General features: G+C 39.4%; 1 protein-coding gene across 1 annotated transcript in view; it reads left to right on the forward strand.

The window, feature by feature from the left end:
• The window catches only part of LOC139725325 (regulatory-associated protein of mTOR-like), a 54,272-nt gene that overhangs the window by 33,603 nt on the left and 1,406 nt on the right, over positions 1-19,263 (forward strand). Inside the window, exons 19-33 of the mRNA XM_071636415.1 lie at positions 1,956-2,108; positions 2,671-2,807; positions 3,629-3,781; positions 4,229-4,335; positions 6,148-6,328; positions 6,669-6,770; positions 8,068-8,176; positions 8,688-8,802; positions 9,423-9,547; positions 10,512-10,619; positions 11,777-11,883; positions 13,490-13,620; positions 14,151-14,240; positions 16,403-16,519; positions 18,509-18,638. Coding sequence (XP_071492516.1) covers positions 1,956-2,108; positions 2,671-2,807; positions 3,629-3,781; positions 4,229-4,335; positions 6,148-6,328; positions 6,669-6,770; positions 8,068-8,176; positions 8,688-8,802; positions 9,423-9,547; positions 10,512-10,619; positions 11,777-11,883; positions 13,490-13,620; positions 14,151-14,240; positions 16,403-16,519; positions 18,509-18,638 — 1,865 coding nt within the window. The remainder of the gene's footprint in view (positions 1-1,955; positions 2,109-2,670; positions 2,808-3,628; positions 3,782-4,228; positions 4,336-6,147; positions 6,329-6,668; positions 6,771-8,067; positions 8,177-8,687; positions 8,803-9,422; positions 9,548-10,511; positions 10,620-11,776; positions 11,884-13,489; positions 13,621-14,150; positions 14,241-16,402; positions 16,520-18,508; positions 18,639-19,263) is intronic.

Consider the following 19,263-nt stretch of genomic DNA (forward strand, 5'->3'; position numbering starts at 1 on the left):
GCTCACGTCAGTCTTATGGCACTTGTGAAAAATGAAGTCATTTGTTATATGATTCTGGGTGCAATTCAAAATTTGGATGCTGTGGATGGATTATTTTATGCAGTCCTCACTGTCAAGATTGCTGTAGCTTAAAAAAAAAAGGGGGGGGGATGATCTGATTATAAGGTCTATGAATTCTGGTTTTTAACATCACAAGTGCCAGGATACAGTGTGAAGTGTCTGTTGGGCATTAATTTGGGGTATGTGTATGATAATGCCCTTGAAAGAAATGTTGTTAGCCAAAGAGACTTGCTGGTACGACTTGCTTCCAATAATTGAGGAATTGTTCTTTGGCATACACATTTTCAGAGCTGCCGAGTCTCCCTGATTCTGCAGGAGTCTCCCTGAAAATGTCAAAATCTGTTCGTGTCTAAATAAGAGAATATTAAAATCCCCCTTATTTGGGAATTACTTTCGCCCATTGAAATGCATGTAACACACAGATATCTCCCTGATTGCTGTGTGGAATCTCCCTGATTTGGATGTGGGAATGTTTGCAGACCTGCATTGACCTGAAGATAGTATCCAATACCTCTTGCTAATCATGGATGGGATGGTTTAAGGCACAGTTTATAAACTAAATTGCATTATACATTCATGAGCATTTTTTTCATAGACAGCTACAAGATTTGCCACCGAGGGGACCAGTAATGTAACCCTGTCATGAATCACCTGAGAATGATTGCATGGGTCAAGCACTCCTGCAATGGCATCTTTGCACATCCTTCATCTTATTGCCTGATATCTGTATTCATCTTGACTCACCGGTGGTCTCATGCTATATGCCTTGCCCCATAATGTTCAGACACTCGGTCACGCCAGTATGCATGAATGTTTAATGTTGCTTGACAATTTCTCCGCCACATAAAATCAGTGTGGATGTTTAGCCTCTTCACTTGCAAGCAAATGTTTGTAAGTGTTACTCACTACCCAGCAAACATTCGCCTCTTGTTCAAAGTTATATTAGTGTTATTAGTGTATTGTTATTTGAATGTGATTTTTGGATAAACCTTATCTTTATAATGAAAATGAGACACCCAGCAATGGGATTATTTGATGAGTATCAAAACTCAGCCGTTCTTTTTAAGCTTGATTTTTCTTCCTACTTATGACGCTTCTCATTTATGTGTGTGTAACCTGTCTGTTTCCATGTAAATCTAACTCAGAGAATCAACTGGGCTAGAAGACAGTACATAACACTCTTTGTTTTAAGATGCTTTCTTGTCAGGGTACAGTGTTTACTAATGTTTACCACATACTGTTTATACTGCCATTGAAAAACAAAACTGCTACTAAGACTACTACTACTACAGTGCCTACTTTAACACTATTTACTCCTTATATCTCTTAGGATTGATGCAGCAGACGTTACTGTGGTTCTGGCTATTATTTCATCTTAATTCCACAGTGAATGTAACATCTAATGATCAATTGTGCCAACAGTTTATAGAGATTGATATTTATGTCTTGTTATTTCAAACAGTATAGCATTTAACCTTTTTTTTTCTTTTCTTTTTTTTAAAGAAGAAGCTAATTCTAGTGCATGGTATTAAAGTTTTTCACTAATTATGTGTTTTCCTTAGGATATTTTCTTTAGGAACGTGGAAAAAAAAGGCTTGCATCATTTCACATGGAAACACTTGTTACTTGTTGCATAGCATGTTTTTCAAAATGCAGACAAAGCAAAGCTAAGCTTGTGTGGAAAAAAAAAATTTTCCTGCTGTGTTTGCATGAGCATTGTTTCTACAAATATATTGCTTGTTGATCAGTGTAGCTCTCTTTCTGGAAAACAAAGCATGATGCTGTTTGCATGTCAGTTCCATTTCTGCCTCGTAGAGTAATGTTACCGTTCTCTGTCTGCATGACTGTCTCAAGCGTAACCATGTATCTTTCTTTCTTGGCATCACTGGTTTCAGACACCAAGAACCCAGGAGGCCTAGATTTGTATTACTATGGTAGTTTTCATTGGACCATATCAGATATGGCCACACCCACCAAGAGAAGCTCTCACTGTGATTGGTTGGTGATGAGATACTGCAGGTGTGAGCTCCTGGCCAGTGAAGGAAAGGGTGTGGCTAAACTTGAACCATTGGCATGACAGTTGCAGAGAGCTCTGTGACCATGTGATCAGCTTCAAAAAATGAGACTGAGCAGCCTTTTCACAGCCTCATCAATTCTAGGAAATTTCAATGGGAGATACATATGTAGGCCTTTCTCTCTAGATAGCTGAAATTTCACCTTCAGATAGCAGCTGGTCTCGGCATAGCTTAGCATAGATCAACCCTGATCCTGGTGTAGCAGAAATGAGTCAAAATGTTCTTTAAAAATCCCCTTTTCCTTGCCTGGCATGTATAGTGTTGCTACAAAGATGAAGAGCTGCCTTACTTGTAGAAACTTCATATTCAGACCCAGAAGTAATTGTTGTGACTTGTTCTACTGGAGGACTGTCTGCTTTCCCCAAAATGATCCAACGCTGGAATGCATTCTAGTCATGCCTCTGTACAAACAACGACTGCTAAATCAAAATGCATGCAAATGCCACAGCTCTTAATATACCACCAATATATGTAGTCCCACCCTCAACCTCTGTGGTAAGCACTCGTGTGTTAAGAAAACTTACCAGCAAACTTTGACCTTCTCGCCTTGCAGTTCCTCCAGGGTCAAGGTCGCCCTCCAGCAGTGGCACGAGTGGTTCCTCCGGCAGCATCAACTCCATGGGAACACAGAGCCAGGGGGACTTCCTGACCCCGCCCAACCCTCTGGGAAAGGTGAGAGAGGATGTAGTGGTGGCTGGGATAGAGAAGCCATTTATTCATAGTGAAAGGATGTTTAACACTTGAGGATGAGTCCCGAGTATAGTCGGGCAGGTGTCTATGGGAAATGCGCATTGTAGCAAAATCAGTCTGTCCTAAAGGAGTTAATGTTGGAGTGAAGTATGAAGGAAGAAAATGAGGGTCACTTTTTACCAATTTGTTCATGATGATGTAAATATGATATCAAGATGAAGAGCAAGAAGAGAGGTACATGTGCAGTTTATCATTTGTGGCAAAAGATATACAAATAATGCACAATAGAGAGGGCTTAAGTAGAGATGCAGCGCACTTGAGGGTATTTACTATGGTGTAGCATGCACGAGGCATAGATGAGTGATGTACTGTCAGCATGACGTAAATACCCGAGAGTGAGCTGCATCTCCATAACATCCCGTACTTGAATATATGCTTTATAAAATGGTTTCACGTGATTGCTCTCGGCAGTAGGATCCATGTAGCCATTTTATAATGAACAATGTTGAACGGTGAAGTGATTCCTGTGGCTTAACCTGTTGAAGACGAGTCCTAAGTTTACTGGGCAGGTGTCTATGGGAAATGCATGTTATAGCAAAATCAGGCCGTCCTCAATGGGTTAAGATTCGTACTGGTAGATGAAGGGAGAGAAAGACAGGATGTGAACTGCTTATATGTAAGGATGTAATCATGAAGAGATTACAGATGTGAATGAAATGATTGTAACTTTGCTAGAATTTGATGTTTTATAAATGAAAAAGTTATTTCATAAGTGAAAATAGAATAACTGTCTTTTCATATAGTTTTCCAGAGTACCGTCCACTGGCTCACTGACCACTGTCTTCAGCTCCAACATCTTCGTCCAGATCTGGAGGGTCATTCTCCTCCTCACACAAGACCCACATCCAGAGGTCAAAAACTTGGCCCAGACCCTGGTCAATGCGGTCAACCTGAAGGTAAGACAAGGACCAATAGTTCCAGAAGCAAAATCTAAACAACGGCAGTGTAGTTCTCAGGACTTATCAGTGTGTCCTCAATGTATTGTACCCTCCAATGTGTCTCTGTAGTCATATCTGGGAATATTAGAATAATGTTCTAGGTTGTGTAGTGTAGGTGAGTGTATCAGACGAATAAAATTCCTTGATACAGTGCGCTCCTGATCATGGTGTTACCAAAGATCTTGTTACCACAAAGTGAAACTTGTTCCAAAAGTTGTTATTTATATATCTTTATATACTTTATTGTTTGGCTATAACCAAATTTTGATATAACAGAAGGATATTGCATGTCCCAAGGACTTCATCGTAATGGGAGTCGCCTTTATATTATTATTATTGCCCAAACCTCGTTTTTCTCCCAGTCATTTGCTTTGAGTGATGCTGAATACATGTGTTGTTCTACAGGCCACCATAACGACCAAACCACAACAGATGCGAGATAGCAGGAGGACAGCCTCAGCTCCATCGAGTCCTACCAGGAACCAGACAGCAATCCAGCCTCAAGCCATGAGGTAAGCCTGGGCCCCATTTCATAAAAGATATTAGGATGACAACTCTTGGTGGAATGACAACTTCCAATAGTAACAGCCAATCTGGAAGCTGGATTCTTGTCGTTACTATGACAATTGTCATTCCAGCAAGAGTTGCTATCATATCAACTTTTTATGAAATGGTGCCCTAGTCTCTCGGTTGATTGGCTCGGTTCATAGCCTAGTTTCTGTTGGTGTACTCACCGGACTGGCGCACAATTCATGAAGTTATTGGAATGTTTGCACAGTGTCTGAACTGCAGCCTGTTTGGTTTTACAAATGTAGCCAACATGCCTAATCAAATCCACTGTAACCTTGGACAAAATGCTAACGTACACAAAATCAGCTCCTATATAGGTTAATGCTACTTTGTTACTGCAAAAGGAAGGATATGAATCACTGTGGAATAACCAATTGTGTGGATTTTGTTTAACATATATGAAATTGGTTTGTGCTGAGTTGTCTAGCCATGGCGTATCTGCCCTTGACCTGTGGGATTCTTATAACCTGTCACATAAACCTATTTAGATGTAATATCAAACAGGTAAGTCTGTTACAGTGATGTAAGCAGCATTATGAATATCAATTGCTCTGCTAGGCTTCATGCTCATTTGATGACACGTTTAGCTGCTGAGGTGGTTCTCTTCCACCAGAAATATTTCAAATAAGTTGAATGTGGAGAGTACTTCATCATACATTGAAATTTGCAAACCATGAATTCTGTCACATACCATTTAACCCTAACTTACCTGGGGGGGGGGGCCATAATGGCCCCCCCTCGACGAATTCCGCGACCATTCCGCTGAGCAAAGCTTTTTGACCGCGCCGCTCGCGGACTATTTACTTTAAAGTCTCACGCAACTTTTGAGACCAAATTTGTCGCGCCCAGGCATACCGTTCCGAAGCCACGCCCCTTCAAAGAATTTTCGTCAATTCCAAAATTGCTCAAAAACGTGATTTTGTGTACAAAGTCAATACCAATTGTGTTTTTTCAATTAATTCATGTAAAGATTCATATTTTTAATTCTAATGGCTGAAATAAATGTATTTTAGTATGATTATGCTTCTAAAGATGTGTATGACAAATTCTGCTGCAAAAAACAACAAAAGCAAAAGTTTGAAAAAACAAAGAAATGCATAAAAAAATGATAAAACAATAAAAAACATAAGAAATTAATTTTGAAACTGAATTTTTTTTACGCACAAATGTTCGGAATGTCACTAGGAATATTCACACCAAACATCAGCATTCCATAAGCTTTTATAAGCCAATTACAGACGAAAATGAGGTTGTTTGCATATATTTGCATAATTAATTAATTTGAAATAGAAAATGCAAATGTTTTGAAAACCTAACTTAACAGTCTTGTAGATTACATCCTGCTTTATGTTCATGCAAAATTTTGCGGCGATTGCGCGATCAACGGCTGAGATCTGAAGGGGGGCCATAATGGGCCCCACCCCCCAGGAATTCAAGCTTGCTAAATAGCCCAGGTACAGTTGTAAGTTAGGGTTGATAGAAGTTTTGCATGCAGTGTGCCAGATGGGATGTGTGAGTATTGATATCATTGTTATATTGTGCTCAGTTTGGGAAGTTTTGCAGACATACAGTACAAACTGTTTCAAACTACTGTGTATCTGAGGTACACTTGTAAGAGAATTTTTAATGAATGGCCACACCCACCTAGTACCTCTTGTGAATTGTCCAGGTGTACAGACATACACTTTGTAATGCAAAAAGTTTGCAAACTATTTAAGGAGTAATTAATATATTTCCTTCTCTGTCCCCCACAGTGACTCCCCACCAGACGAGAGCATCAACATCCCAAATGAGATCATGCGCCCGGTACCACTGAGGCCCGGGGAGCAACCTCCACCAGAGAGGCCCCCCAACCCTCCTCCCCTTGGCCACCAGTACCCGTACTCACACCACTTCTCAAGGACGAGGAAGCTCTTTGACAAGGGGCCCACTGTGGTGAGTTTTCTTCATGTATTATCTCTGCCAGTTTAACCAAAACATAAGAAACAAGAAAAACAAATAAACACCATGCAGACATATTTGGTAAACTCCGACTGTAGAGGAAGTTACTACAATGTCCTTTTAGGGCCTGACCAATTGGTGGTGGTATTACTGTGCGTTGTAGAACAACATTCAGGGTGCTCTCATTGACAGTTCTTTTGCATATATTTTTACTAGGAACAAAGTATGATTGTTACGTGAATGTTACCGGAAGTGCTCCTTACTATCATCAGAGAAAAGGGCAGTAGATATATATATGTCTTATTCTCATCTTTCTCTCTTACTGATTCCACAGACTTATGATGATGTTGATGAGGGTCCCACAAACAAGGATGTGCTGATATCTACAGAGTTCAGTGAATGGTGCTGTAAATACTTTGCCAAGTCTGTGATGAAGGTAGGTGACTCCAGGCAGTTGTTGATGGTGTATTACTTCTGAATAACCTTTTGAACCATCAGGAGATGCAGAGCACACCATGAACAAATTTTAGTAGTTGCTAGACATAATTTCATTTTCATTTAATTTCATTTATTTCTGCATGGTACAATTAATTAGCAATCACTTTTGAAAACATACATATAGATTCATCCTCTAAATTGAGGGCATCAACTTTCATCACATTAGTTATGGAAATCCTAAGACCATAGGAATAGTAATATCTTGCTTTAGAATTATTATCATTTTTGGGGACCGTTTCATGAAACTTTTTGTCAGTGATTTACACTGACAACTGTTAAAAGCTACTGAAATCCTTGTGTCTGATTGGCTGATAGCAAATTTGTCGGTGAAAACCTCCGACGAACTCGTTGATGAAACGCCCCCTGATGCTTGTCACTGGATCAGGAGGATGCCAATTTGTGGATGAAATCTCATTGGTACCTGTCACTTTTCTTTTCCTGCAAGACTAGTTATTCATAAAACTGCTGCTTACTCAAGCATATTGTATCATTCTTTTCTATATTAACCCGCACCCCCCCCCCCCCCCACTGTTGAATGGTGATGAAACAATTAAAAACGCATGTCAAGATTTCAAGTCAATCATATTAAACGCAGTGTGTGAAATATCACACAAACAGCCTTTGACAAAGATTCTGCGAGGATTGTAATATAAGGCTCTTTTGACTCCTTACTCCACTGGCAATCCTCTATTAGATAAGCAGTTTTCAGCAGTTTTTTCTTTGCTATATTTTATTTCAGTGTGTGAATGCTCAAACCCGCTTCAGAGTCAGATTGTGGCAAATAATTTAAGCATTTTATCTTGTTCTGTATTTGTAGCGGACCAGTGAGTGACAACAGAATCAACACAATGAACTATTTGATGAATGAACAATTTCTTCCTCACTGTCTTCATTGCATGATGGCTATCATGTTGGTAATTCAGTATCTCTTATCAAATAACGTAGAAATGATCCCCCAAGAAAACTTGTAAATATGTACATATACCACTGTTTTTGTGGATATTGTAAATACTATATGTTATGTTATAATCTATATCATTGAAAGGACTGGCCCGACTAGCCTGCACGCTACAGCTGGTTCTTTTTTGCCAAACTGTACTTCAACTATTGACTGTTGTGACTATGTTGACGATGTTTGTTTGTTTGTTTGTTTGTTTGTTTGGCAAATAAATTTTATTTCATGTTGGTAATGAAGCGTTGATAATGTTGTTTGTGATGATATTATCCTTTTCCAGGCCCCTGAGGAGATGGATCCATTCAGCACCCTACATCACAAGAGAGAGTGGAGGTTTGTTCGTAACGCCAGGATACGAAAAGAAGCCAGGGATCAACTCAAAAAAGCCAGTGAGTAACGGTCATTCATCTTATTCTCAGTTTACCAATTACATTGGCCAGTGAAGCATTGATTTGCAATTGCATGTACTCATTAACTTTATTTAACCCATTGAGGACTAGTCAGGAGTACACTGCCTTGAGCAGGTGTCTGTGGGAAATACATGTTGTAGCAAAATCAGCCTGTCCTCAACGGGCTAAAAGACTAACGTAAAATGAGCTGTATGGTAGAAGTGTCTGCATATCTGTCATTATACAGAGGATTTATGGCATTTTCAGATTACACATTTTTTTAAGATACTGAAATTGTTTCCAACCCATAATGTATGCAGATTAGCTGCGGTGATAACATCAAGTCGCAATTCAGCCCAAATTCAACCCAAACACAAGTCATCACACAATTGAAAGTTACAACTTGAAGTCATAAGGAAAACCTAACCTCATTTGATGGGTAACTCACAATAGTGAACCACTGTGTTAGGGCTTGCTTGTCTAATTCTGAGTTCTCCCTCTGATTCACCAGATTCTTGCCACCTTGACGATCAGATTTTCATCAACAAGAACTCTGGGGTGCCAAATGTTGTCAAATTCCATCCTTTCAACCCTCATGCCATCGTAGCAGACAAGGAAGGAGTCTGGTAAGTTATACTGTGTCTTAAATAATGATGTAAAGAAGAAGAAGATGATTAACTTACAAGGAATGTGATGCTGATATCTGTACTACCTTTTGTATAATGATTGCATCAGGATATACAGTAATGGAGTGCTGTAAACGCAGAAATTTTCGCGGTACATTAATTTTCACATTTTTCGTGCTACTGCTGGCTAGCGTGAATTCTAAAACCCACGAAAATATCTTCACAATTTTCTCTGCCCATTGTGAATGGGTTGACAATTGTGCAGTGCGAATTCAACAACCCACAAATATTTTTTTTTAGCTGCTCAGCAGGAGAAATTACTCACGGGAAAATAGTAACGTTTACAGTATGGAGCAGTTTCATTTTTATGCAGTACAATTCTCGTGTGAGGATTATGTCATTATTTCAGAAGGGTGATATCTTAAATACCTGTATTGCTCTGACAGCAAGCTTCAGAAACCAAAGTTGTCCTTGTAGAATTGCATTGGAGCCTAAGATTTGATGTAAGAATGAGGTGATGCATATTTCCTACAGTTTTCATGTGTTTCTTGACAGCAACTCTGAAAAGAAAAGGAGTGATCTCTTATGTAATATTTGACCTTTTGTTTGTTGATACTCAGTGTATGGAACTGGGAGAGTGGAGAGAGGTTAAACTACTTTAGGAACATGAACCCAAGGTCAACCAAGGTCACCTCCATGGACCTCCTCAACTCTCATGACCTGAGCCTCATCATGACAGGGGCTGGTAAGTAGCATCACTCGTGGAGAGTGGGGGGAGGGGGGGGGGGGGGGGGGATGGGAAGCTTTAGGGTACACTTATCAAAATCAAACTTGACCCAGTCCATATTTCCAGTGACTTTTAGTTGACACCGGTACAGTAGACTCCTGTTATAATGAAGTCCTCGGGACTGGCATTTTTCTTTCATTATATTGAAATTTTGTTAGAACTGAACAAATAAACAATAAAAAACATAGAGCAGATAATGTTGCGGCCTGAATTTTTTCTTCGTGCAACAGGATTTTTTATAACCGTGTTTGTTTTACCGGGAGAGCACTGTATACCGGTAGTTGAATTTTAGATTATGTGATGTGAAATTGTAATGTTTTGCCTAAGTTGAATTTAGATGTGGGCATCTCACGAGACGATCCCAAGTGTAAGATTATTTATTAGGGAAAAATATTGTGATTTCATCCTTACAAGGAGCGTCAATTGAATCACATTCAAATCACTACTGCAGGGGGTATGTATTAAGCAGTTTGTGAATTTTTACTTGAGTTTGAGAATCTGCAAGACAAAAAGTCAAAGTTTTTATTGGTTCGTTGCTTCCTTGTCTGCAAACATTGACAGAAAACAATCATTAGTTTTAATCACTTCAGTTATCAATTCAGTTCAATTTATTTATTTCTTAAAATCACAGAATATTTAGAGATGTGTGAGTTAAAGGAGGATATCACGCAATAGATTTGCAAATGCCTCTTGGTCAAAATCTTATTTTTAAAATTTTTTTTTATGATATCCCACTTCATTCATGATGCATCACCACCATGTTGTAGCCAGAATGAATTCTTCCCATGTGCATTCAATGTTTGTAAGATACAGTGAAGGGAAAATGTGCTGTAACCAGTGAGTGTTGAAGACACAGGTATGTGTTACTTCGACTGTCAACCTTTGAATCGTATACAAGAATTCCTCGATTTCCTTCCTGTAGATGATGGCTCAGTTCGTATATGGAGGAATTACTGGACACCAGAAGGCAAACCTGTGGAGTTAGTGACAGCTTGGCAAGCCCTCTCAGACATGCTGGTATCAAATCGAGGTATATACAGATAATGCACTCTTTAGGGGGAAGAATATATGTATATATTTTGCAGGAGGTTTATTTTTCGTGAATATTGCGAGTTGGGTGCAATTCACACATTTAGGAACCTGAGAAAATATTACATGCGATCCTAACATGAATGCGATGTGCTTGTGTAAGTGTACTAGTATGCAGTACACAGTAAATGAACAAGATGCTTGATAGTAATTTGCTCAAAGATTACAAATCTTACCACTTGCTAAATTGTCAGAAGTCCTTATTTGCTGATATTTTAACTCACTGAATTTGTGGTGTATACAGCTGAAGTGTTTAAGCTCCACTAGTTGCAAAGAAATGTCTAGAATATATATTTGTTTTGTGGATCAAAAGTGACAAGTAATATCAGCATAACAAACAACCTTAGAATGATATATATTAGACTTTTGCCGTTTCTCCGTCACTTATTTTCATCATCCTGAAAGCTTGAGATAAATGGAGCAGCTGGTATTGGTATGGTATTTTGGTTTAATGCATCAAGAGCTCGAGTTCAAATTGATGGAGATAAAATTCTTTTGTTACACTGTAATGGAGATGACTTAGAGACCATTTATCTATTGTTAATCATGAGATGGAAAATAAGTTAGAACAAAAATATTACCGTTGATTAGATTTGCAGACTGCCTTCTCAAAAGTCCAGGGGTTAGAAATCAAGACTAGGCACTCAATTGAAGTCATAGTATTTGGCTTCTGGACACATAGAGCTGTTCATTGCCTCAGATCAAATAGGCACTGAAAAAGTGGATATTTTCGTGCGAGCAATTTTTCGTGCTCAGCTGGGTAAGATAAGTTTCATGTGTTTTTAATTCTGCGGAATCAAGACATGAACTACTGCAACATTTAGCAAGTAATAATATTCACATGCGTTTATTTTTGCCCTAGTTTCTGGTTGCGCGAAATGCACGAAAATTTCCACTATTTTACAGTAATATCATATCCGCTGACGTGAAGGGTAATATGTAGAGCCATATCCAATGATGTGATGTCAATTTTTTTAATGATATCTCAGTGATTTTATCATGTAGTAAGCAGATAATGATAGAAATAATCTGCACAGAGAATGGAGACTATCAGTGCATGACCTCTGACCTTGATGTGACCTTTGCCTCTCACCCCAGGCTCTGGTCTGGTCTTGGACTGGGAGCAGGGGTCAGGGATGCTGCTGGCTTCAGGAGACGTGAGGACGATACGAGTCTGGGACACACAGCGAGAGCTCAAGCTACAGGTCAGTGAACTCCTCTCTCTGTCTACCACCTGATTCATAGTCACCCCCTCAGGGGAGCTCTTAAAGATGCCACTGTTACTTTTTTTTTGCAGTATTTTGTACTGTCTTGTACCAAAAATACTTCCAGCTCCTCAAAAAATACTGTGTATTCCCCAAATTCCATTACTATACATGTCTCTAGCAGCAAAGGTAAAGATATTGATATACTACCAAAGATATGCCTTTTATCGCTGTAAATACTGCAGTCCTCTTACGAAGTTTGGCATCCCTGAGCTCTGTTATACAAGTGTAGAATGGTATTATGTAACAAGCTGTCTCGTGTGTGCTCTTTCAATCTTGGGGGGGGGGGGGGGGGGGGGGTAGGATTACGTAACAAAATGGAACTTGCTGAATTTGTAGATGAAACCTACCAACATATTTAAGAAATAGCCTCTACATTATTTCTTGATTTTCCTCTGATTGTCTTATTTGCTTTAAGGTGAATTCCAAAGCATAATTTGCTGCTGAAGAGTCTGATCTGTTTATTTTATGCGATATCATGATGATGATGATGGATTGATGGTGAGAGATATATAGGGCATTAGCCCTCAATACAGGCTGCAAGAAACCTGGTTCTTCTCTAGACTCTCTAAAGTGATATGCAGATAAAAAATATTGCTTTGTAATTTGCTGTTGGGGGTGAAGTGTCCATCCAATGTTCAACTAATTGCACTGCTGACTGAAGCACATGGAGTACATTTTGAAAGTGTATTATTATTGATGGAAAAATCACCATCATTTTGACATCATAGAAAAATAATGAAACATGATATTTGTGAAGGAACCTTAAAGCTAGTATCTCACCAACGGAGACGTCTCCGCGACGTCTCCAACTTATCAGTGGCAGCAGTCGCGGAGACGTCTCCAACATAAAAATGTCTTGCGGTCTCACCAAGGAGACGTCTCTGAGACGAGTTATGGCAGGTGCCAAAAATGTCAAATATGAGGGAGCCGTTGCAGGATCACCTGACTTGATCTAGGCAAGATGTCAGCACACGAATAGGTCACGTGGTTTTTAAGTAGGTCAAACAGCGTCAAATAGAGTCGCGGAGACGTCGCAGAGATGTCCCCGCGACCACTCACCAGTTTTTCTGGTCTCCAGCAGGTCTCGGGGACGTCTCTGAGACGTCTCAGAGACATCGCGGAGACGTCTCGCGACGTCTCAGCAGTCGAGGATATGATTAGTCTCCGCGACGTCTCCACAACTGATGGAGACATCTCGGAGACTTCGCGAAAAATCGAACATGTTCAAATTTCTTGCGACTAACTGGCGACTAATCGGAGACTCTATAATTTTCAGGAGACGTCTCTGCAACTAGCAATATCTAGAGTCGCGAACTAGTTTCAAGCCCGGTGAGATACCCCCTTTAGGAAGAACTAATTTCACTTTTGCTTTGTGACAACAAAATGGGTTATGATTTCCATATGTTAAGTCATATCCAGCATAGAATATGGTGCATAAATAGATATAGGACTACATGTTCAAGACTGGATAGTCGAGACTGGATGGTCAAATATGATGAGTCTCATAACACCATGACTAAACTTTGACTCGTTTCCTTTGCAGGACATTCCCACCGGTGCTGATAGCTGTGTCACTAGTCTTGCCTGTGACTCAGTGGGGAGATCGCTGCTGATTGCTGGCTGTGGAGATGGTTCCGTCAGGCTCTACGACAGGAGAATAGCGCCCTCAGAGTGGTGGGTTCAGAAATCAAAGACAGTCAGCAACTCTTAATGTGACATTTACAACTACATGATACATTCTTTGCCAAGTTTGTGTTTTTCCCATGAATGCTAAGGTGAAGAAACTAAGTGAAAGAAGCTCATGGAAAGCAATAAGGTGTGATATGATAGGCTAGTGTAGCCCATGGTGTTTGTCATGTATGTTCAATTGTAGCAGTCATTGAATTGTACTACTGTATACGCCATATATTTAGCGATTCTAAATTTTCGCGAATCTGGACTTCCCGCGATTTCAGAAGTGGTTAAATTTACAGTACTGAAAGGAGAAATATATGTGCACGTCACATTCATATCTGGATCAGAATCAATATTTTCATGTGTCTTTAAATTTGTGAATAGCACTTGACTTGCGAAGGTCGTGAAAATAAAAACCTCATGAAATATTCGGCGTATACAGTACTCTTGTTATGGACATGTGAATGTCAGTGTCAACTAACGTTTTAATCATTGAGATTTGACTGAAAGTTCTGTTATTCTGTTTCTAGTCGTGTGATGACGTTACGTGAACACAACAGCTGGGTGGCCAATGTACACATACAGAAAGGAGCTGGAGACGGCAAAATCATTAGTGCAGGGTAAGGCCAACCACACCATTTCTCTTTAGCAGGTTGAAAGGACATGTTGACCATGATACTTTAAAACAGGCATATACCTAACTGAAGTGTTACTTGCTTAAGCTGTTATTAGCTGTTATTGAAAAATTGAAATGGGCCCCGTTTTATCAAAAGATAAAATCAATTTTAAGTCCTATCATTAATCTCTCAAATCAACTATAAGTACATATATCAACGATTAACTCCAAATCAACCATAAGTCTGTTTTATCAAGAGACCCAAAGTTGAAATCAACTTTAACTTCCTCCCAAATCAACCATAAGTTTTCATAACTGCTCCAAATGCATGATAACTTTATAGTTGATAAAAAATCAACTATAAGTAGAGAGAGTCTAGGTAGACTTAAGTGTAAGACAATTTACAGAAGAAAGATGACTGTCACACTTTCCTAGTCTAGCTGGGGTCTTGTCACAAATGTTTGTCTGTTAACTGCTCACTTTCTCTAACATTTAGTTAAATTTCTTTCATTTGGATATGGTCTTTTCCTTGCATGAAATTCGCGATTGGCATGCATTGCTTATGCGACTGCTGCACGCAAACACCCTAGACAGCAGCGGCAGTCTCAATCCCACCCTGCGCGCCCTGCGCCTCTGCCCGCCCATCCATCAAGCCATCGCCAACAAGGGCAAGTAACCGAGCGCTGGAACTGCATTTGTGTGCAATGCAATAAGAATTTCAACATTGTGTATAGGTGTGCTAGATCTATCGACCTGTTTTCATCAATACAATAGTAGGCCAGCCAAGATGATTTTTTTTTTCTTCTTGGGACGGCGTATTTTGCGGTTCTGTTGCAAACATACTTCTAAATCAGCGGCTGTAGCACTACTGCGGCGCACTAGCAGATTACGCTTCCTTGGCCATGGCAAATGATCATGTACATTCGTGTTTTTTTTTTTTTTTTTTTGCTTTATATATTGTATTGTTTTTAAGCAGACAGTACTGGAAACCAGCCTCGTCCTGTGTTGTTTATTTTGACTGAATCAATAATTAAGTCGTGGTGATCAGCTATAACTATAATCCACTATAAAGTCTCTTCGTAAAACGGAAACTTATAGTTGATTGAAAGTTATAGCGGATTTTAAGTCGATCAAAGTTATCATTGATTTCACAATTGACTTTAACTTTATCTTGATAAAACGGGGCCCTGAAGAAACATTGTATTGTGCCCAGCAAATAACAATTGATAAATCAGACTTACAGTATAGTATACCATGGACCTACTACACATGGACATTCATCGCTCGTTAATTAATTCGTGCACCTGTTTCTGTCAAAAGCGTCACAAAAACATTTTGAACATGCTTTCCTGCTTTGATCCAGTGTTGTCCACCGACAGCCAGCCTGGATAAAAACAAGACGGCACTTTGAGAAATCTAAAAACTCTGTGCGCAGAAGATGATAACTCTCTTAAATCAAGAAAAATGCATGTGCAGTTGTAGTGCATATTGTGAAATCATCGCTAAAGCAACTTCATTTGCGAAATGCAAGTACTTTACAAGAAAAAGCAAGTAATTAAGCAGGTTGACTTTGCTTTGTAATCTATTTTCCCCCATTTGTCGCACACTGTTTCAGATTAAACATGGGCAGTGAAAGTAGACAACATGCTTGTCTTGCCATTCAGGGATGTGACATGCATGGCCGCAAGTGGCCGCTTCAGTAATTACAAATTTTGTGACGCAAAATTTGTCCTTGTTTCAGGTTTGCTGCTCCCCATCATTGGTGTTTATTCAAAGGCAGTTGAGTCTGAAAAGGCACCTCAGCCAAATAGGACCGAAATGAGGGAAACTGGGTTCTTTTGTCAGTGATGATGCACGATTACACAATCGTCACTGTCCAAACGTCTGAATGTATTCATTAAGATGCACATAATCAGGTGGCGGTGGTGAACATTGGATCAAAGAAAGACCTCCGTTCATGGTCCATATGTGTAGTAGGTCCATGAGTATACTATAGTTAAGTACACCCATTCTAACAGGATTTTAAATGGCAGTATTACAATTGCCTTGTGACTATTAAAGACTGTACAGTCTTCTCTTGTACATTGTAAAGTTGCTCTATATTTGTATCGATTATGCTGAGTATTCTGTGATAACCATTGCCTGGTTGCCCTTGAATCCTTGCAGCCTGGGAGGTGATGTGAGGTTCTGGGACCCAAGGTTCACGGAGTCTGTTCGAGTAGTGAATACCGCCCCCGGACTCACATCTATGGCTGTTCATCCCCATGCTGGTATCTTTGCATGGTAAGACATCTGTTTCTAGGGTAGTAAAGCCTGCTGATACCATGGGTGACAGGTCTGTGTACAATGATGTTAACGGCATATTCGGAGATGGAGTTCCCAAATGGACTTGTGCGACAAACGCTTGCAGTATGCGCCAAAAACAACCGCACTGACAGAATGAGAAGCAAGTACAATGTACTATCTCTATCAAGAGAAAAAATATCAATATCCCACGCTAGAGGGGATATGCAAAACATCTGTGTTATGGGAGGCATTATTTTTGTGAATTGCTTGTTTTGTTAATACTGGTTGACACATGAAATTTGCGAAAATAACAACAGCAAAATATGTCATGTGTACAGTATGTGACATTGCCTTTTATTGGGGGGAATGACTTGATTTGTGTCAAAGTTGAACAAAACTTCCACAAATTTCTTATCAAAAGAGGCTGTTGATTCATTTTGAAATATGGAACCAAGTGGCAAGTCAAGTGAAATTACCGTGCAAATTTGGCTGTGCCAACTAGGTCCCTGTCATTGTCTTCCAGATTTACTTGAGGTGGGGAAGGTCAAATTCAGTCCTTTTATGCAAGATGATTTGCTCTCCAATTCATTCCTGGTTGACTTAGATCCATAGGACCCCCACCCCACTACAAAGCTTCAAACTTTGCCCCCTTACACCACCCTCCCCAGTACCACAAGGCTCAGTGTGCTTTATGTACTGGAAACAATGCTAAGTATTTTAAGCCCTTGTGATTCTGCAGGGATTAAAAGGAGGAAAGTCAATCAATGCCTTCTGACTCCAAGATCAGTGTGGCTGGTCCTTACTTTGTCTCTGGTATCTAGTCTCTAATCTCTTGTCTTTAGTATCCAGGCTTGGGTGTTGGTGAGGGATTAGGGCAATGCCTCAAGCTCAAAAAGCTGTAGGCACAGGAAAGACGAATAATTGTTTGATTCTATGGGAGGATCAGGCATGCTGTTTCTTTCAAAGCATTGTAATCTGCAGTATTTTGCGGAAATGTAATGGGTGTACATGTACCATGGAATGTCTGCAGGTGGAGACCCAAAGAATATGTTAAAACACAGTGAAACCAGCCTGGGGGTAGTTTGTAGGAATATGTAGCAGTAGTGCAGTAGGCACAGCAGTGTTGTCCACTTCACCATATTCTATTATCCCAAACTTGGTGATGAAACAAACAATCACACTTGCTGTTACATGAGAAAATTTTGAAGATGTCTAAGCCTTATACATTGTGGCAAAGAAGTTTTTTGTTTGAAGAAAGCTTGAATAAATATTTGGTAGTTCCATCAAGATACACTGTTCAAGTGGTGAAATGAACAAGATTTACATAGATTATTCATGTACCCACAAACTCTGTACAGATTAAAAGCAAGAAAAAATGTATTTTGGTGTTCCTGGCATGATTTGTTTGATACAAAGTAGATATTTAGTTGTACTTGTCATAGTGTATCCTTTGTTGTTGTTGTTGTTGTCGTCGTCGTCGTTGTCGTTGTGTTTGTGTGTATTATGCATAATTTGCATTGACTTTATTTTATAATAAAGTACGATTGGAGTTGAATGTAGATAGTGGTGATCCACCCTCTTTTGTATCAACTAACATGAACATTGGCATTTGAAATTGGATATTCCTTTCTTCATAGATAGTTTGCTTGAACCTGTGTTGAAGAAAATGTATCTACAGTTGATGATCAATAACAGAACAGTGAATTTTTCACATTAAACTTTTAGTCTTTACACTTCTGCTTTGGGGTACTCATTCTCTCAACATTTTATGTAAAAAGTCACCCACACTCATTTCATATGCCTTTGAAATGACAACACAACAAAAGATAATTGGTATGTTTATCTGTACAATGTATATGTTTTAAGAAAGTACAGGAATGATAGGATGTGTTACATCTCAGTTTCTTGATCTGTTCGATGCTTTGTCATTTGCGATCGGGCCCTTTCCACTATCATGTCATTGTTTTGGTTTGTGTTCCCTTGCAGCGGTTACAACTCCCAGCAAATCAATGTGTACAACACGCAGGGAGATACACTGAGCACCATCAAGTACTATGAGGGCTTCATTGGGCAGAGAATAGGACCGGTTAGCTCCTTGGCTTTCCACCCGTACAAGGTAATATGGCTGTACAGTATACTGTAAAACACATTATTTTCGTGGCATGAAATTTTCGCAAATTGGAGCCGATGGCCTTTTTCGCGGCATGAAATTTTCGCGAGTTGCCTCTAACATTCAATGAGTATAGTGTAGACAAGAACTTTCACATGCATTTTAATTTCGCGAATCTTGGCCCTTGCGAAATTCGCAAAATTAAAATGCACGCGAACATTCCTCGTTTTACAGTATCCCCCCAAAAAAAATTACAATTGGATTTTCGCATTAATATCTTCCAATATGATGAAATTCTCTGAATGCTATTTCAGGGATAGTACAGTTTTGGTGGAAATGAGGATTTGGCTTTTAACTTTTTGTGAGATACCAAGAAAACACTTATGATATAGTACAGAGCATACTATTTTAAGAGGAATTCAAAGTTTATTTGATGAAAATCGCATTTGGAATGACTGAAACATCCAAAAACAAAGTAAAACAAAGCGATCGTAATAAAGTGTGGGTCCCACACTTTATTAGAATCGCTCTTTGTGGATATCTCAGCCATTTCAAAACCAATTTTCGTCAAATAAGCGTTGAATTCCTCAGAGAATTACATGCTCTTTCATATTTCATAAGAGGTTTCTCA

The sequence above is a fragment of the Diadema antillarum genome, unplaced genomic scaffold, assembly GCF_040938485.1.
Source record: "Diadema antillarum isolate AM-2024a unplaced genomic scaffold, OU_Dant_1.0 scf00000017, whole genome shotgun sequence".
NCBI lineage: Eukaryota > Metazoa > Echinodermata > Echinoidea > Diadematoida > Diadematidae > Diadema > Diadema antillarum.